General features: G+C 40.4%; 1 protein-coding gene across 3 annotated transcripts in view; it reads left to right on the forward strand.

Annotated features, from left to right (window-relative positions):
• Positions 1–21,604, forward strand: part of specc1 (sperm antigen with calponin homology and coiled-coil domains 1) — a 76,971-nt gene that overhangs the window by 24,530 nt on the left and 30,837 nt on the right. For 2 of the 3 annotated variants that reach the window (XM_030437682.1, XM_030437683.1), the window contains exons 4-6: positions 13,772–15,312; positions 20,024–20,231; positions 20,770–20,843. In XM_030437682.1, coding sequence (XP_030293542.1) covers positions 13,772–15,312; positions 20,024–20,231; positions 20,770–20,843 — 1,823 coding nt within the window. Of the gene's footprint in view, positions 1–1,116; positions 1,573–13,771; positions 15,313–20,023; positions 20,232–20,769; positions 20,844–21,604 lie in introns of those variants that run through there. The other variant, XM_030437684.1, reaches the window with a different exon arrangement.

A 21,604-nucleotide genomic window follows, 5' to 3' on the forward strand; every position in this document is an offset into this window, starting at 1 on the left:
GGACAGAAATAAGCTGTTAGCTGCTCTGAGCTTATGCAACAGAGATGCTCATCCTACTGAAAATATCTGTGTCAAGTACAGCTTTAAAAAATTGATGATGCAGTGAAGATGAATTTTAATTTCAGATAAATAGCTCTTCATACAGATTTGTGCCCTGAGCTAACAAGATCTTTTTGAACCTTCACAGCACAGCATACTGTATCATAGACACTCAGATAACATGACATAGTTAAGTCTTATTGTATTACTGTAAACTGCGGTTGGATGAGAAGCTATGGCTGTCTCTTAAGAAGGGGACCATTTTAAAAAACAAACAAAAAAAAACGTTTTTTTGTGTGCATGTTTTGTTCTTCTTGCGGAGATAACTATGGTATAAAGATATTTCTGGTCTGTGGATAAATTATAATTATCTTCTTTCAATTAATTCATGACAAAAAAATTGTTAGAGGGTTTTTTTATTCCCTGTGTTGTGGCCAGACTTTTGATAGGAGTTTTTAATGATTTTCCTGATAGTTACACATGCGTGCAAAAAACACGAGAAAATGACAAGTCATTCTCTGTCCAACTTGGTTTCTTCATGTAGCTACTGCCATCATAAATATTTAACACATGCATACGTTCTAAGTGAGAAGGCACAGAAAAAAACAAGCCATTCTCTCACTAGCTAACACCACCAAAACTAGCACACCACCCCCGATCTTTATACACATGTAGGCGCACTCACGTACACACACATGCTATTGTCCCCTGCTGGGTACGCTGTAGAGAGAATGGTACGGCGAGCCTGGGGTGGCCTCTTATCCCCCCAGACCAGCATCTTCTCTCCCTATTTATGAAGACTTTGTTGGGAAATTGCAGTTGTTTGCAGGCAGACTGTGTGTGAGGTCCCACACTACAAGTTCCCTTAGCAAGGAAAGACAAGAGCTGCACTGTCACCCTCTGCCAAAAATAAAACTAGTGCCTTTCCTTTCCTTCCTTCTTCCCTCCACCCTTTCTCTCTCTCTCTTTCCTCACTCGTCTTTTCAGTACCAGCGAGAGGGACGGTTCATCTCACCATTGTTCAACTGGTATTGGTGAGAGTTAACTGGCTGGCAGAAGTGGGAGGAGGTGTGTTAATGCATGTGTGTGGCCTGGGAAGCCACTCCTCCTGTGAGCTGATTTCAGTCATCACAGCAATAATGAAGTGCACACAACGCTGCCTGCCCGCCCGTTCGCCAGTGTGACATACTGTCACCACTCTGGAGGACACGCACACATTCACACACACTCTCAGCCACTCTGACAGGACACGCAGCCTGCCTCTGCTCACACATGCACACACACATTCCACACAGTCCCAGGAAGGAGTGGAGAGGAAAGAACAAGACGAGAAGGGGGGAAGAATAAGAAGAATTTTTATCTCTTTATGTGGCTGACCGGCGCTAGTTGTGGGTGCTGAGCTGAAACACACACGCACACATCTCCCCCGCAGCCACGGATTCTTGGATCAGTCCGCCCCGGTGTGGAGAGTGGGAGTTGCGGAGCGGACCAACATGGGGAACCAGACGGGGAGACAGGAGGAAACAGATTCAGGTCTGCTTCTGTTGTGCCATAGTGTGCCTCAGCATCACTTCTGCCTCTTTGTGTCTGTCTGTCTCGGCTGATGTTAAGGGAAAAGACATACATTGGCTAAGTACAAGAGATATGAGCTAATTTTCTGTCATGTCATGTCTGTCAAGATGAAATCCTGACTAATTAGTTCTGACTGAGATGCGTATGAACAGATCTCAGACTGATGAGTCTTGATTCATATGGCCTGGAGCTATAGAAGCTGTTTAAACAGGTTAGAAGTTGGTTCTTCCCCTCTGGGTTTTGCTGTGGGCATGTCTACATGTGTAGTTACAGATCTGGTATTTTGTGTGTCTGTAATCAGGTCTGTATGGGTGCATACGTTTGCACCTGTGTGTAGATGTTTGGAGTTAGGGAGGTTGAAAGTGAGGTTTGGCTGACAGTAAGCATGAGGGAAGCTGTCAGTGGAGATGGTATCATCAGCCTCATGCTCACATCTCTCCACTGCCCCGAGCTCACTGCGCCTCAGTAAGATTTCCATTTCAAAGTGTCTCTGAACTGCACTCGAAAGCATCTTCACACTCATCTAAAGACAACTGAGCTCTTACACGCCTTTTAACCTCTGAATGTCTTTAACAAAACCAGCATTTACATCCTAATATGTGTAAGCTCGTTGATGAGCCTCCTCACATTTGTATACAGTACATATATTTGTACACTCCAAGCTTCATCAAGCTGTTACGCGATTATGCTTTAATGGTTCCAACCCTACAAAAATAGACCAGAGGCGGGCGGCTAGCAAGGGCAACAGGCACGGACACGAGCGCACGAGCACACACAACAGAACACAGTTGAGTCTTTTATCAGTAGTGGGTGTAAAGCTGCATCATTTCATAGCAGTAGCGTGTGTTGCTTGAAGATAGAGCACAGAAGGCTCAGATTGGAAGGCAATGGTAGCAAGCTGCTGCATGCTCCAAAAGATTAGTTTCTTCTCCATGCACGCACGCTCTCACACTCACACTCACACACACACACACACTCACACACACACACACACACACACACACACACACACACACACACACACACACACACACGCACATAGCAAACAGTGCACAATTCATACATCATACACAAAACAAAAGATTGTTGAGTGTTGAAACCAGAAGTAGGCTAACATAACCTTCTATATACTTACTAAGCAAAATTGTGCTGGTTGTTGTTAAGTATTACTCTGAAATATTTATGAGATTGGTACACACAGGTGATGTATGGAAGTATGTGGGGTTCAAAATGAGTCAGAGTCAAGTGTTTGCTCAGCCATTGAAAGAATGCGCCATCACAGTCATACTTCATGTAATCAATCACGTTATCCAGTCTATGAAAAGTATTTAAACTGTGCTCTGCTTTGGTACAGTACTCCATGATCCTTGGTCCTGCCTCCCATGTGAACGTCCATTATGAAATGAGGCAGTCAGCCATATTGTTAATTGATAGACCAGTTATTCCTATAACTCCACTCTCCATTTTCTCAAATGAGCCTTTATAGTAAATGAGAATTGATCATGAAATGGCTTGATTGTTCATTTTGCCTGCTCATGACACGAAGATATGGATCCAGTAGCACCAAAAGTAAGGACACACAGAAGCCCTTGAATATATTATTCACAAGACTGTAGTATAATAACAAGAATACATACTTGTATTCAGCAATATATAAACATAGCACAAATAGTAAGGACATTTGTGTTTGGTAGATTATTTCTTTGTTGTAACAATGCTGCTTGGCAATAAATCTTATACCAATGAAAAGCCTACTTATTTCCTTTTAAATGGTACAACATTTGTAAGGAACATCCATTTGTGGGATGAGCAGCAGAGCTGAGTATGTGGGTTGTGCCGATGAAAATTTTTAAAATAACAGCTGATTCTACTATTGACTGTTGAAGTCTGAAGAAACGAGACATACTGGCAATTTAACAATTTAACAAACATGAGCCTCAATAGAGTGTGGCAGAATCATACATAGCCACAACAGCATGGCTCCTCATCATGCTGGTCACATGTACATTTACGTTGACATTTAGGGCATTTAGCAGACGCTTTTGTCCAAAGCGACTTAGAGTAATCTACATTCATACACTGATGGCGGTGGCTGCCATGCAAGATGCAAACCAGCACATCAGGAGCAATTTGGGGTTCAGTATCTTGCCCAAGGACACTTGACATGTAGACAAGGGGAATCGAACCAGCGACCTTCCGATAAACACTTTTCAGATCAGCTTGGGTGTGCTATTCATGCCAGAGTGACCAACCACAACCACATTGACTGACTTGTGGCAAATGCTGGTTAAAGAATGGAATGCCATCCCACAGCAGTGTGTGACCAGGCTGGTGCTCTGCTGCTCATCACACAAATGCATGATCTTTACAAATGTGGCACCATTTAAAACGGAAATAAACAGGATTTCCAACAGTACAACGCTAAGAAGCGCTGTTATAACAAATAAAAGATCTCACAGACACAAATGTCCTTACTTTTTGTGCTGTGTTTCATAGTAATGGACAAGAACAGTGAAGTCTGTGGACCTGCCAGCTGAGGTTTGTCAGACTTTGGGCTTGGATAGAAGAATAACAGTTCTGTGCTGGAAGTAGGAAAAGAAATGTGGGAAAAGCAGAAACTCGTTCACATTTGATTGATGGTGTTATCTCTCATGTGGCTGGCTAAGGAGTAAGCTGTCTGCTGCAGTGATAAGGAGGTCGTTATCAGGACCGAATTACACTGAGGGCTACTACACCGAGCCTTCCTGTCTCCCAACCAGCTCACCAGGAGAGCAGCCAAGACCAGAGCCTGCAGTCAGCATGTTGTCGGCTGTTGATGAATTGACAGTAAAATATAGTCCAATAACAGTTGGTCTATTTTCAGGGCTGCAACTCAGCTGGTTGTACCCGTTTGTGCCCAAGATTAAAGGAAAGTCAAAAATGTTTGTGTAGTGACGTAAAGTAGGTTGTCAGGACTTTCACACGGTCAAAAATGGGAAATAATACACATTTTTTGTTCCCAGGAAGTTGGATTGGGATGCTTGACGGTGGTAAAAATGTTCAGAGGTGCTGCTACACATTTGGAAAAGCCGAGTGATCTTTTTTTTAAGTAGGGGATGCTAGCAATGTAGAAGCTAGCATGTTCTCATTGGAATAACATTGCTCTTTCTTTTCTTACTCAATTGATCAGCAACAAGTTAGTTTTGGTAGAGAAACTCAGCTCAGACATCCAGTATAAAATGTCTCACATTTCAACACCCTAATTGCATAACTTAATGTTGATTTTAAAGATTTCTTTCTCACCTTCTACATTTTTTTTAATGACAAATAAATGTGATATTGTCACTAATAATGGACTTAAACTCCCGGTTAATTTCATTATCGAAAATAATGCTCATTATTGTCTAAATTTCTTTCTGTCCCAGTCCCAGGGGATTTCTAAAAATGTTTTTATTTGTTAACCTAAAACACAAAGAAATGAATATCATATAAAATGAGAAAAGCAGAACCTCTATATTTAAGAGGAATACATTTGTGTTCTGAATCTTTTACATGATGGACACCTCCCTGATTTTCCTGTCAGCTTTGTTGCACCTGTTTGGGCGGGACAACTAATGTCTTTGTCACTCTGACATGTATGTGGAGTTTAATAACCTCTCGAAATTGTGTGTGTGTGTCCCTACTGAGTCTGTGTGCACGTGCGCAGAATTTTTACTCATATTTACATGCTAGCCCACTTCAGTTTCCACTTGCCAGTTGTGCCTCGGACAGTTGACACAGGAAGCTGTGTTTTGCTATTGTGCCTAAGTAGAATTGAGTTCTGTGTTGCTTCTGCTTGGTGACCTCCTGTGTTAAGGCACTTTTCATGCTCAGGCTTCAAACATAAACCACACTCAGTTGGCTTCCTCTCAGACACACAGCTACATCTGTCTTGCTCTTTTCTTCAAACATTTGGATATTCTTGCCTGATGACATTGTTTCAGCAGCCACCTTGCTGACAAGTATGTCATAGCATTGAAAATGAGACTCCAAGACCACCCTGGAGTTGGCTAATTCCCCTTGTATGATGTTGGAGCACAGCTGAGATCAAGATATTTAACATTGATACTAAATTGTTATCTGTCTGCTATTATTTCCGGTGAAGCACTGATTCATTGTGCCTGGTGGGCACTCAGAGCAGCATGACAAAGAGGGTGGAAATAGATTATTATGCTCTCTCAACACCATATCAGGGCAAACTGACTTAGAGCAGGGATTCAACATGGGAAAGCAAGTTTGTCCAATGTGTGACGGCTGCGAGGAAGTCACATCAGTCAAACTTTCCATGGCAGTGAGCATTTGGTACAGTAAACACACAGGCCATAACACAGGGCTTTGTGTTTGCAGAGGGAGGTGTATGCTGTTTAAATGTCCTGTTTCTGTCACTGCAGAGACATCAAAGTTGGTATATTATAGTCTTCAGGCCTGAGCTCATAAAAATCATTAATTTATGATCACTTATGACATTTATGAGTAACTAACAATGTGTGCATCAAATTGACAACCTAAAAACACTTGAGAGGCAAATCTGACATGCAAGCCACTCAGCTGTGATTATGTGTTCAATGCATGTCAAGTCAAACCTGTTGTGATGTGGTTGGTGTGTCTGTCAGCAGCTGGCTGTCATCAGTAATGCTGACCTTTTGTGTCTGCTTTCCGGCACTGTTTTTGTGTCCAAAACAACATCCCCAAAGACAGCTCAAGCTACAGTCACTTTCTGAGTAACCGTGGGAATACTGGGTGTCATCTTGGTAATTATGTGTCTTTGTCCAGTCAGTTCGGAAAGTGGCATAGCAGAATTCATTAACACATCCTCGCAAAGAGTTGGCATTGGAAGCTTGGAACATAGTGACTTCTTGTGGGTTGTGTGACACAGCTAATATGATAGATTTGTTTATTTTTGGCTCTTTCGCTCTCTAGAGACTGTCAAGATGGTTTGAATTTTCATGCTAAAGTTTACCAAAAATGAATTGCATCATCTCTCTCTGTTGTATCTTAAGCTGTGGTCAGTGGAGTGTGTTGCTTGAGATTTTGGGCAAATGTTACCTGTCTTTTTCCTTTTTGCAGCTAAATTTTTCCACAGTATGTGTTTTTTGATTCTTTTTTTTTGTATCAATCCAGGAATGTGACCCAAACACTTAATACATCCTAAGCCTGTAACAGTTATTCAATGCGTATAAGGTTGGATAGAAATCATCAGAAGCTTAAAACTAAGTTTAGCAATACTGATTACAACCTGTTCCCCATCACACACGCTGATCCTATAAACCTGCAATTATGTAAAATATCATATTATTATTCCTTCAGTGAGTCCTGTGTTAAACTGTTTTCCATTCGGAACATAAGGGAATTCTCCCTCTCAGTTGGCCGGCTCATGGTCCTTGCTGTTGGATATCTCTGTAGGTTATTGGCTCCATAAGTAGTGTAAAGCAGAGTGGATCCACATAAGGACGCTGTGTTAAAGGTTTTAGTATGCAGGCCAGTTAAAATGATTCATCAAAATGATTAAAGGAGCCAAAGAACGCAGGCCAAGTGGTCCTGTGTGGCGTGCCAGCTCTCATGCTGAACTTCCACTCTGTGCTGCAGAGGAAGCACAGAGCAGTTCACTTCTCAGGCACAAACAAGCATCTCAGATGAGATACACAATGAAGTCTTGAGCTTTATGTCTTCTTTTAAAGGCCGGGTGGAAGGTTTGCCTGGTCAGTTGTAGGCATGACTGATCAACATCATACTAACAAATAGCAATTACTTTACACAAAGGGTGTGTTTTACTGCAACACTGCTTACAAATGTAATTGGGAATATTTAGTGCTTCTTTTAAGGAGGCTCTTAAATGAGCATGTCTCACCTTTCATTTAAGCCCAGTAATGATTTTCTCTGTTTACTGAGTCCATAGTATTTCTAATTAAATTTTTCATTCATTTGCTTCCTTGTTTTAGACTAGTCACCGACAATACAGTCTCCTTACTTTGCTATTTTTTTTTTTTATCGTTTTCTTCCGATTATTAAGTTATCCATGAGGATAAATGTCTCCTCAGATACTGAACATTTTTGCCCTCCGCCCCTAACCCCCAATACATCAGCTACTGAAACTGCAAACATTCTCCTCCTGTCCTCCTCCTCCCCATTCGTTTATCATTGAATAACCCCAACAAACAGACTTTGACATTTTGGTATTTAAAAATATATTAGAATTATTTTTTTATGTAGTTAATGTTTCGAAGTGATGTGTTTGCATAGCAGATCTTGAATTCGGCCTACTGTGTTATCTGACATTATTGTAAAGTAGTAGTGGTACACTTACATGTATATATTATACATATTATATATCATCTGTATTACTCACCTACACTGAAAACAGTTGCTGCTCTTCTTCCGGTTACTAGGTCTGGCACGGTTGCCTTTTTGGAAATATGGTGTAATATGTTTTAATTCTGTTTTGAGAGAATTTGTTGTCTTTATTGTAAAATCAATTTTAAGTCCAATTTACTATCTTTGATTTTGAAGTCGTGAACAGTGCCCTATTACAAGAAATGATCAATTTTCTACTCCTCTATCAAATTAGTGCTGTGAAGTTTTCAGTGGCACATTGTTGTGATGCAGCCTACCATCCAGGCTAATCTCTGCTCAGTCACTGTGGCGGTCATAGAGCCTCGATTCTGTCTATCTTCCACTCCAGTAAGAGGAAAGGAATGCCTGTGGGTCCCAGCGTCTGACTGAGGGGCGCCTGTTGACCTATTTCATGCCCTGTCAGTTGGACAACAGGAAGGCCTGGTACACAGACTGCGTACACTGTCTCTCCTCTCAACTTCCACCTGACTGGAAAACTGCACACAGCATTTCCTGGAACACTGACGGAAAGTCAGAGGAGAGGCAGTGAGAGATCCCCATCCAGAGCTTGTTTGTGATGGTGATGAGGCCGGTGCGTCATTTCAGGTGCCAACTCTCTGACATTCTGACCACCTGCAGTCATTAATTCATCATGACTCATCACCCATGACCCTTCTGTTCTGTAAATTGAAGACTGTGTGCACTTTGCTCACAATGCACTCTGTCACCTTGGCTGGCAGGCAGGCTGGCTGCAGTTAACTGGCTGGTGCTGGACTGTGTCCAGCCACACAGCTCCTGCTGTGATTTGAAAGCTTATCTTCATTAGAAAGAAAGAAGGCAGCACAGTGCATTACTGTGATCAGGGAGCTGACTTTCATGAAATAACTGGATGCCTTTGGATTATTGGAAGTCAGTCTGTGTGATTGATTTGGATAATTAGTTAATGTAAACTAAACAATCATTTCACTCTCCTCAGTCAGTTTTATGAAGTTAGAAGCAAGACTGTTTTTATCATTGCTATCTTAACAATGTTGTTTACATGTACATGAAAGATCTTAAAATGGAATTATCAACAGTGTCTTCCTCATTAAGATGGCTTTTCAGATGAAGGGAGTAAAAAACAGTTGCTGGGACACTGAATATAAAAATGATCTTACTGAAAATGTTGTCAGTCTTTGGGAAAGATTTTCTTTGTCTCTCTCCTGAACTGGTGTTTCGCAGTATTTGCACTTTGCCATCAATAAGAGCTGGTCTGCTCAGACTACATGAGGATTTATTTCTTGCTAGAGGAGGAAAGCTCTTCAGTGAGCCATTTAACTGCCCATTCCACTCCTTTTCACAGATTTAGTGCATCTCAGAGGTAGCTATTAATGGCCCCAGCCCTGAACCAGCCCATATTGAAGATACCACTAAATTAAGACTAAGCTAGCTCTTAACCACCTTGGTCGTGAATATTTCTGTTTCGATTTTTGAAAGAAAGATTTGCACTTGCATACAGACCTAAAACAAATATAGTTCTTGTGCTCTCTTGGACAAAAATTACAGTGCACTCAATATAACTGAGGCAATCTTAAGATGTTTTCATCCTCATTAATACAACACATTATGCTTGCCCACAACTATTGTTTTGACTAAATAGTCAGACAAATGTAATGTAGTGTGCAAACCTTTTGATGGGGTAGTTTTATGCTTGTCTTTCTTTCAATAGCCATCACAGAACCAGTGTGTAGGATTTCATGGCAGTGGTGCAAATTCCCCTTGCATTTTGAGCCAGTGTTTGTGTTGACTCTGTGGAAGAGGACTTTCTCCCTCTGTAGACATAACAGGCTCATTCTCTCATTCATGTAACGAAAACACAACTATTTGTGAAAACATGATTATGTATATTATACTCAATTTCTGCAAATTATTCTATTTTGGTTGGTTGTTCATTTGAGAAATTGTTGTTATCCCTCATCCTCATATGTGGATGCTCGTTTTCATATATAGTATTCGTCAAGAAATAAACAGTGCACTGCTACACATAAATGCACTTACCACATTCTCTCCTGGGAGTCTTATACAGGTGGCCACAGAGCAGCTCTGCTAGGACAGTTGAAGGTGAACTGTCTCTTGCAGGAGAATGTCAGCTAAAGTGTTTGTAAGAAAAAGGCTTTGCTCAGTCTCTTTCTTGACTCTTCAGTGCAACATAATAATTCACCAATATTAGATAGTTGTTGTTGTTAGATAGCTGGTATCTGATCCTTTACCATGTTCAGCCACAAATTGGGAACTTTAAGTTCATTGGTCTATTTGTTGTCTCCTCTTGCCCTCTAAGTGTCATTTTAAGTCTCAGCTCTTTCTCTCCTGCCTTTGTTGGCTCTGTGTTTGGCAAAGTGGGTAAAAATTTAAATAATGCACTTTCTGCAGCTGCTGTGTTGGTTTTAGACACAGGTTGTCCAACTGGGGTGGTATTTTAATCTCCTAGAGACACAATGATACACTGTTAGCGTTGGTGAGTATCAGCTTTATAAAACAATATTATTTTTGGTCGAATATTGTTTTAATAGCCAATGTTTGGCCAAATGTGGAACTGACATTTTTTATGATCTTTCTCCCTGGGAGTTTGTCACTAAATACATCTGTCAACAGAATATAACCATACTGTTTAAAAATAGTTACCTTTTAAAAGGCATGTTCTGCAACGTTAAACCAGTTCTGCTCTTGCTTTTGTACTACATAAATGCACCGGATTTGTATTGGCTGATACAGACAAAAACATCACCGGTTTCGATTAAAATGTTTGGAAGCTCCTCCACTGCAGTGACAAAGTTATGAGGCCTCTGTGTTAATTTCAAAGCTTCTCCAACTATCTGATGCTGTATATTCTAGTGTCTGTTTCAGCCACTTCAGGACACTGCTGTCCTACATATGCTGACTTCTGGCATCTAATCTGGTGTCATTTCTCTGTACACATTAAGCAGCTGCTGTGATGTCATGGTTAAAGAGGTGGGCGATCTAAAGATGAGTGAGTTCATTTGCTCCATCTGGGTTTTATTCAGTAAGAGCAAAAGGAAAACAGAATATGAAAGAACAGCAAATGAAAGGCTGTCCCACAGTCCCACTTCTGGCATCACTCATCCTCATGGGAACGGACTGATCCTAATCACATCGGACTTCTCTCTCTGTCTCTCTCTCTCCCTCTCTCTCTCTCTGTCTGCCTCTCTCTCTCTCTCTCTCTCTCTCTCTCTCTCTCTCTCTCTCTCTCTCTCTCTCTCTCTCTCTCTCTCTCTCTCTCTCTCTCTCTCTCTCTCTCTCTCTCTCTAACAAGTACCTATAGTCCCCCTCTTTATTGCCACCTATAATGGGAATAAGACAAGTGGCCATAAAATAGACATTAGCTGTGAGGTTTCTGTCTTTTTCTGCCCCACCTAGATGATGCTTTCTGTAGTGCAAAGTAAACAGTCATTTATAACACACACTGCTGATTTGTTGTTCACATCTTCCATGTGACGGTACATAATTTAAGAGTGCACGCTGTGCTCATTCTGTCGCTCATGGATTTATCCTCTGTGTACCGGATCTTTTTCAAATACAGGTCTGTCCAGTAGTAAAATCATCTTACTGATAGGGATGAATTGCTGCATTTGTTCATGTAAATTTGAAATACAGCATCCCGGCAATCCACACAGGTTGTTCTTTTATAAGATTCGCTTTCAACAGAGATCTCAACAAGATTTAGAACTGACTGCGCTGAGTGTCATTCTTCATTTTTACAGTACCTGATGTAGGCCTGGGTGACGTGTCCTTAAAATTATACTGCTATATTTTTAGGCTATGTTGAAATGCACAGTGTATATATATATATATATATATATATATATATATATATATATATATATATATATATATATATATATACATATATACATATATACATATATACATATATACATCGGATATCAGACTAACCCTAGTCTGATTTTGCTTAAAATCTTAACCTTGATACTTGTGGTTTATATGCCTGATTTTTACACTGTTGGTATGTCTCTCTCCTTAAAGCACCTCTCTTTTACAGCCACAGCATTACACAAGGGAATGTTAAACGGCTTTGTACCCCAGAAATGGTGCCAGTGTTGGCAGCTCCTGCCACAGTTGCTACTTAATTCAATATGGGATAGACTGTGCAAAGTGCCTATCAATGGCAGAGTACTTAAAGAACCCACAGGGGTATAGGATTTCCATTCCAAACTAGGCCATTTGTTTGTGGATTTTATGTGTGTGTGTGTTTGTGTGTGTGAGTGTGTGCTTGTGTGTGTGAGTGTGTGCACGTGTTGCTCAGGGTGATGCTCTGTCTATCTCCGCACACAGGCTGTCTGTCTAGTCTCCTCTCTGTGGGTTTGATGATGGTGCATGCATGTGAGAGACACAGGGTTGTCTTTGTCTGTGCACTGCTTAAACTGCTTTGTGCCTGAGTGTTCCACGTGCACAGGGACCTTTGTCGTCCTTTGAAACAAGCAGACCCCTTGTGTCTGCATCACTGTTTGCTGATGATCTGAAAACCAACAATAAAATGTTTTCAGGCAGCACCCTGCTAGCACCGAGCATCTGTAAATACTCTTCATATTTGAGAGAGCGCTGGAAAAGGCTCGCACCAGCGACCCACGCTGATGCCTTTTGAAATGCCACAGTTAAGCTCTGCTGCGGCGATGAATGACCGCAGACAGCAACAGACAGACCGTGCCAGGCAGATGCTCTGTTGTCCAAACAGAGAACAATAATGTGAATAGGGTACAGTGACCAGCATCATGAAACTGCTGAATAATACAAGTCGCTGAATGTGGCACACTGTCCATTCAATTAGTGTCATTACATGATGTTAAACAAATTCATGGTCCCAGCATGTCTGTGTGCTGAGTCAATTAACCTTCTTTTCTCAGTGTCAAGCCTGCTATTTGGTAATTCTACTGTACTCATTAATTAACTTAAACTTTGCTATTTAAGACTTTCATCTGTGTTGTGTCATCACTGTAGATCTCACATTCCTTTGGTTCATCTAAATGAAGTTTTCACTCCAAAGTTGAACATGCATCGTATATGAAAATCCACATTACTTTTACTTGGGGACAGACTATCAGGGGAAGATAGTGCTATCTGTTTACGTACTGGAGCACATCTAAGACATGCATGCACACATGGTTATGTTATGAATCTGCATGCCTTGAATGTAAATATGACTTCTTTGACCGTTTCTTTTGGTTCATATCTTTGTTTGTTTGTTTTTTTGCTCTCTTGCAAGGCTTTTGTGTTGATTGGATCTTACATGTTCAATTACATTTAGGGCATGTAGCAGATGCTTTTGTCCAAAGTGACATACAGTAATTCATACAAACGTGATGGCGGTCGCTGCCATGCAAGGTCACTATATATAGTACGAGATTTTGGATATATCTGTATTTAGAACTGGCATACATTAATTTTTCTGCTTTAAAGGCTGTATTACAGTCAAGTGATGTTACTTTTACACACTTTGTCATTATATCAACATTACTAACGTACACATTTAGTGTGTTGTGATATTATTTAAAGGGCATTTTACTCAGCTCTCCCAGGATAATTTGATAGTTTCATTGTTTGGCATTTAAGGAGCCTTTATGATATTTGTGTACAACTGTGGATGTGTTTGTAGCTGAAATAGAGAAACAAATGAAAATCTTTATATTTACAGTCATAAATCGGACAGCTCTGTCAGCTGCTTTGTGGATGGACCTCTGTAAATGCTCATTTGATCACTTAGGAACTAATTGTTCTTTTGTTTTGGTCTGTGTTGCAGGTGTACAAGCAGCCAAGAAGTCTGGTATCCCAGCTCCTAGAGAAATCCCTTCCACTATAACAAGAGACCGCATCTCACTGAGGGACCAGCTTAGGAGCTCCTCAACTAAGAGGATGGTTTCTAGTGCTAGCACCTCAAGCCTCTCTACCCTGGCAAAGCAGACACGCAGTTCAACCAAGTCCCGTGGAGATGCAGAGGGCCAGGAAAAGGGCCTTTTGGAGTGCCAGGTGAAGGAGCTACTGGCTGAGGCCAAGGCTAAAGACTTGGAAATCAGCAATCTTAGGATGGAGTTGCAGCGCTGCAAAGGTAAAGCTACTGCTGTCTCATGGCAGGAGCCTGCTGCAGATCAAGAGCAGGGACAGGTGGCAGAGGCCCTTGTGCTGGTTGGAGAGCTGAGGGAGAAGAATGGGAAATTTCAGAGAGAGCTGGCAGCGCTCAGGGAGGAGAACCAGGGGCTGAAGGAAAAGCTGCTTTCCTTGGAGGCCTCACCACTCTCTAGTACAAATACAAGCAGCCCATCCAAGCCTTTGGTGAATGGCCTGCCCTCAGACTCCAACTCCTCAGCTCAACAACAGGACAGTTTCCCTTCTACTGCCAGCCCACTTAAAACCTCTGTCTCTTCCAGCTCAGACATCACCAAGGACTCACCATCACCTGATTCCTCTGAGTTTGAGAAGATCCCATCACGTTCAGAGTCAGTGTGCAGCGGTGTCAGTGGGGAAGCTGTTACACTGGGGGCAGGAGCAAATGCAGCAGGGCAGGATGTGTCTGTGCAGCGCCTGACAGAACAAATTCATAAGATGGAGGAGAGCCACCACAGCACAGCTGAGGAGCTGCAGGCAACTCTGCAAGAGCTGGCTGACCAGCAGCAGGTGGTGCAGGAGCTGACAGCTGAAAATGAGCGTCTGGCCGAGGAGAAGCGCCTCCTGCAGACCTCGCTTCAACAGCAGAGAGAGCGTGTGGAGGTGGTGGTCCAAAAGAATGAGGCGCTGGCTGGGCGACTTCAAGAGCAAGCCCAAGCTCAGGCCCAGAGGGAGGAGGAGCTGGGCAGCCAAGGGCCTCGGTTAGCAGAGCTGGAGCAGAGGTATGGTGAGCTGGTTGAAAGCTCCCGCTTCGAACGGGAAAAGCTAGTGGACATCCAGCAACAGTTGACAGGCAGCCTGCGTGCTCTGGAGGAGGAGCACCAGGAGGCCCAGGGCCAGGTGCGCTGCCTCAAAGAGGAGATGGACAGGCTGCAGGCCCAGCTGGGCAGGGAGCAAGAAGCTGGAGGTCAGGCAGCACAGGCTGCGGAGCAGCAGAGGACGACAGCAGAGTGTCTCAGACTGGAAAACAGTCGGCTGAAGGCACAGGTGGATATTGAGAGGCAAAAGGTGGGGGAGCTGAAGGCCATGCAGAGTGCCAGTGACAGCACTGAGGTGCATGACTTGCTGAAGACAGCCCATGCTGACAGAGACAGATTGGAGGTGGAGCTGACAGAGCTGAGACAGGAGCTGCTACAGGCACAAGCCGAGACTGAGCATCTGCGAGCCACAATGTCCAAGGTAAGAGGGGTGCATGGTTACAGCTAATTTCCATCATGGGATTTACAGAATTTATGATATATTGTACCTTTGTCTGTTGCTAAGGCACACGATGTATATAAACTATGAAGGGAATACTGAAAGTTAGAATTTTTTTTGACTATTGACGCATACATGATTTATGACAGAGGCATTAGTATTTATCACAAAATATGACACATATGTCATTTTTTTGGAGTTGTCTACGAAGATTAAAATAAATCTTTTTACAACAGGACAGTTTCATGTCTGTTCGAGAATGTCACAGTTCAAACATTTTTCTTTGTTGATTCTATTGTGTTGTACCAGGAATTATTTGTGACTCACTTTGTTGAAAAAAACGTATTATCTCAGTGAGCTCATTAGTTGTGCTGTGTATGACAAAGCTTTCAGGAATTCCCTACAGAACATTTTCCCCATCCACATTTACTGTAAACTATGAAAAACAAGTTCACTTGTTCAGAAACAACTAATTGATTTTTCTTCACACAGCGTCTTTGCAATTAAGTCATTTTCAGGGATAGATTTGAAACATCTACAGCCATGTGTCTAGTTAATAGTTCTTTCACTAGCCTAGCTAATGATTGAAAAATGTGAGTCTGATTGGCGACCATGACATTATTAATAATTCTTGGCCTAGTCACCACCTATTGGATGTGAATATGAGGACACACATTTTCCACAGTGGTTCAAACGTGATCATTAAACAGTCTCTCCAGCTGGTATTGGGTACTTTTCTTCACCAGCACAGCCATGAACTCATGTTCACTCAGATTGTTTTCATCTGTTGCCCCCTTACACAACAAACACTGCAAACACCACTAAGGCTGAGACAATGTGTGTTTGGGATCACGTTGTTGGTTGTTGACTCCAAAGTGAAGCATGTCACCATCAGCTCAGTGATGTCATCATTGTTGGACTGTGGCTGCGGTGCCAACAGTAGGGTGGTGCATTGTTGTGTGACTCTCTGAGTCACGCTCCTGTCCTCTGCCACATGGGTGTGAGGGTGAGGCCACTCCATAACTTCACTAATGAACATCATAATCTGTTAGAGCCACATGGTGCCAGTCCTACATAACTATATAATTTACTTATTTTAGTATACTGTTCTTACTGAGGTCTGCTTTACAGTCTCATTCCTCAAGACGAAAGCACTCATCATGGTACACTGACCTTAGCTTCAGGGTAGTTCAATAGCTGGAGCAGAGAACACAGTGATGTAGTCGATCTTATCCAGACTAACCGCTTCTTTATTTCCATGAGTCACTCTAACCCTGCATGTCACCTATTTACCCTGTGGCCAAATGGTCATAGTCAGACTTAGTTAAGCTCTTGTGTTAACAGCACTGTATGGACTTAAGTAAAACCATTGATTAAAACTCACACCCTTATGTGTGTGTAACCTTTAACATAATGAAAACCAGAACTTTAAGAACATTGAGTAAAGGTCCAGTTTGCAGTATTTATTGGCATTTAGCGGTGACTTTACAGATTACAACCAACTGAACACACCTAACCTCATCCACCCTATGGTGGCCACTGAAAATGAAAAAAAAAATTCCTCTAGAGTCAGTGTGTTGTTTGTCCATTCTAGGCTACTGTAGAATATTTGTTGTGCAACATGGAGGACCTGCTCCCTCTGAAGATATTAAAAACTCATTCTAGAGTAATTATATGATGACTGGGTATTATCTAGGGTGATTATACAATACAGCCTGGACCTTTATGTGAGCGATGAAGAAAAATATTCCTTTAGCACGAACAATTTCCTTGTGTACTAATGAGTGGATGCAAAGGATGCAATGTATTAAAGAGGTCATATTATCCTAATGTTCAGGTTCATACCTAAATTTGGGCATCCTAGTAAAATAGATTCACATAGTTTAATAAAAAATTAAAACACAAATTTTCTCATATGGTGCACTGCTGCAGTATCCGTTTTCACACTGTGTCTTGAACGCTCCGTTTTAGCTACAGAGTGAGATATCTCAACTCTGTTAAATCTTTGGTGAGAATTGCACATGTGCATTACTTAACGGACAGGATGTAGCCAATCAGAGGCAGAGTAGAGCTGGTAATGCCGAACAATGTAGTCTGATTTAAAATAATGCAGCTACAGCAGTGGCAACTGTGTGTCTGCTGACTGACTGGAGTGTGTGTATTTTATAATAAACATTGGGCCTGCATGATCTAAGGAAAATCTGCGATGTGCGATACCACTGTTCAGTATTGCGACGACTTTATAACTTGCGATAAATTAGATAAATAAAGTTTGCATATTATTAACTATACAGTTAATGATGGCTAACGTTAGTTTTGAATTGTTCGTGTAGGTCTTTATGGTTGTATTGCAGGTAGTGATGGAGGTTGGTTGTGTTTCCTCTAGCAGCTGCAACAACTGCTCGCATGTTTTACACAGTACCTGTGTTTGTAACACGTTGTCTCTCCTGAATCCAGAATAAGTCAATATAGCAGAAGTGCTGTTTCTTTTCACCACAAGGTGTTCGTTGAACACTTTTTCATCACTTTTCTCTCCCTTGGCCATCATAACCTGGCAATCACCACCAAACTGATGCCAATTAATCTTGTCAGGGTAGCTAACGGCTAGCTGGGGCTTCATCTGATCGACCCTTGTATCCAGGGCTCCATCTGATGCTAAATGTTGGCATGCTCAAGGTGCATGCATGGCGCATGTAAACAAAAGGATTTTTCGTATTCATCTAGTGTCAAGCAGTCTTTTGCGATGTGTTCATCGTAAATGTTCATATCGCGATGACGATGAAAATTGTATTTATCGGGCAGCCCTTATAGATATATACATATACATACATATACATATATATATATATATATACACAAATACACATATATATATATATATACATACATACATACATACATACATACATACATACATACATACATATACATATATATATATATATATATATATATTATATATATATATATATATATATAATATACATACATACATACATACATACATACATACATACATACATATATATATATATATATATATATATATATATATATATATATATATATATATATATATATATATATATATATATATATATATATATATATATATACATATATATATATATATACATATATATATCTACATATATATATATATATACATATATATATATATATATATACATATATATATATATATATACATAAATATATAGTATTGGTGTAACGATGTTAATTCTCGACTCCAAACAGGCAGTGAATGAGCAGTGTTTTCCAAGGAGGAGAGTAACTCCCTTTCAGATTTTCAGATTTAGGATACTTTATTAAATCCCTGGTGGGAAATTGTTTTTGTTCCAATGCTCTGTGCAAAGTAGAAATAGATAAAAGATAAATATATAAATAAAATACTAAAATAGACGATGAAATAAAATAAAATAAAATATTAAAGTAGACATTAAAGTAAAATAAAATAAAATATTAAAGTAGACAATAATATAAAATGAATAATAAATAGTAAGTAGACAATCTGGAAATATATACAATATACAATGAAATGGTTGTAGCGTTATAAATGAAATGAGAATGAGTAGTTATATTTGTTTGTTTTGTTTTATAAATGGCCAAGTGAGTCTGATCATCAGAGGGAGGAGTTGCACAGTTTAATGGCCACAGGTAAGAATGACTTCCTGTGGCACTCAGTGGTGCATTTAGGAGCAATTAGTCTCTCGCTGAAGGTGCTCCTCTGTTCGACCAGAGCGTTGTGGAGAGGGTGAGAGCCATACTGCAGTATCGCCTGTACCTTCGACAGCATCCTCCTGTCTGACACTGCTGTCAAAGTGTCCAGCTCCACCCCCACAATGTCACTGACCTTACTGATCAGCTTATTGAGTCTTATATTATATCTTTGGCTTGGACTTTGGACTTTTTTCACTTTGCAAACCATTTGCATGCTCAAAAATGCTAAATAACACAATAAAGGAAAAGGTAAAAACACCAAAAGCATAATATTAGCTATTTAAGGCAAGTTAGACTCACCTCGGCTACTTTTTAATTTTGTTAATGCTTGATGTTAAATGAAAACTGAAAAGTTTGTTTTCATTAGACCGAGCAGTCTAGCATATCTAATAAATGCCATAACATAATTAAGCCTGCGTAAATTACATTTTCGTTAGCAGTTTCCTCACACATACACTGCTTGTCTTCCTCATCCAGTCTTCACAGACACTCAATATTTTGTCTGTATACAGTTTTGTGGTAAGCATCTTTTATCTGATGTTTTTTTTTTAAAGATTTTTTCGGCATAGACACCTTTATTAAGCAGTAGACAGATAGGAAATATGGGAGAGAGAGAGGGGGATGTGACATGCAGCAAAGGACCTCCGGCCGGAATCGAACCGGGGTCGGCTGCGTATATGGCATGCGCTCTAACCACTCGACCACCTGCACGCCCCTTTTTCTGATGTTTTGATAGATTGAGATATATAAAAGCACCATCCAGATCAAATGGAAACACTGCACCACAACAATATCTGGAAGACATAGTAGTAAATTATCCAGTTTTAAGTGCTTCAATCTAATTAGCACAGTGACAGCCCCCAATTACTTTCACATGAAACATTGCCTCTTTGTTTTAACCCATTTCAGTACTAAACCCATCACACTCACATAAATACATGCTCATTCACAGGTGGAGGCCAAATGCCAGCAGGTTCAGGAGCAGGCAGAGAGGAGGGAGGAGGAGCTCAGCAGCCGGTTGACTTCCCTGGGGGAGGTCGGAATCCAGGCTGAGAACCAGGTGAAGGAGTTGAAGGAGACCATCTTCGAACTGGAGGACCAGGTGGAGCAGCAGAGGGCAGTCAACTGCCACACCAACCAAGCTGTCCTGGACCTGGAGAGTATGTTGTTTTCATTGGCTGTTCAGATCCTGCAGAGTGACCTATATAGTCTTCAATGTTATCTCAAGAAATTAATCCGTCTGTTGTTTCTAATATTTAGTCTTGAAACAGAAAAAATAACGTAATGGAGTTCACCAAGGATTTATTGCAGGGCTGTTGTATTAGACTGCGATAGTTTAAGCCATGTTTACCTATAACTAACCAAAGTGTGTATATGAGTGTATATGAAAATGAGATGCAAAATGAGGGCACTCTAGCACATCTGTGTCTGACTTTCCATCATTGCAGTTGGCAAATGTCTTATGGCTGTATACACTGTATTTCCACAAGCTGTCATGAATCATGGCAGATGAGACTGGTTTGATGAAAAACATTTATGGAAAGATCTAATAATGTCCAGAAGTAACTGTTACCTGATGCTATAGACTGGCTGCTGTTTCTTTACCTCACTGAAAACTAGGCACTAGATTGAATTAAAATTACAGTCTACAGTAAGTTAGTCCTGCAGTTCTCACAAACCTTGAATTTGTCTTTGCAGATCTTTGCAAAAAGCTTGAGGAGCAGAAAGCTGAAGCTGATCGACAACTGAAAGTTTTGAATAGACAGATGAAGGTAAGAAAAAGTAACTCGAAACTGAATAAGATGCAAAATAAATGTGTATATTTTGACAAATATTAAATGTTTTGTATAACCCAATAAAAGAAGGAAGTAGAGTTGTCACGATACCAAAATGAGTAACCACGATACTATACCAGACAAAGTATCACGGTTCTGGGTATTATCGCAATACTGCAGCCTTTTTTTATTATCATTATTTTTATGAACTGCAAAGTATTTGTACAAGTTATAAATACTTATTAATTACTTATAATGTTGTTTGGTGCATGATAAACATAATACTAGTGAAGCATGAATTAGACTGAAACAAATACTTTTATGAATAACATTTATTAAAAAGTTAAAATAAAAAAATAAAAAAGGTATGGTCTTGGCCATGGGTTGCTTCCCTTTTGGGTTGGATGGCTCTCTCTAAAATAAGGAGTGGGAAATACAAAACAAATTAGCCTAATGGTCCTAATGGTTTTAGTTCATAACTGGGTCAATAAGAGTACATGAACAAAAGCATACGAGCAATAAAAAACAAATAAATGAAGTTAGAATTTATATGGTTGAAATCATATAATCATTTAGTTTCCTTTGCACATTATTTATGTTTAACTAATATAAATAATCAACTTAGGATAACAAATCCTCTGTCTTTTAAAAATATCTATTTGACAATAATATAACATAATAAACCATAGAGGACAATATACAATAAACAGGAACTGATTCCCTGTGAAAACTATATTTTTATGCATTTTCTAGGTGCT

The sequence above is a fragment of the Sparus aurata genome, chromosome 13, assembly GCF_900880675.1.
Source record: "Sparus aurata chromosome 13, fSpaAur1.1, whole genome shotgun sequence".
In the NCBI taxonomy this organism is placed as follows: Eukaryota; Metazoa; Chordata; class Actinopteri; order Spariformes; family Sparidae; genus Sparus; species Sparus aurata.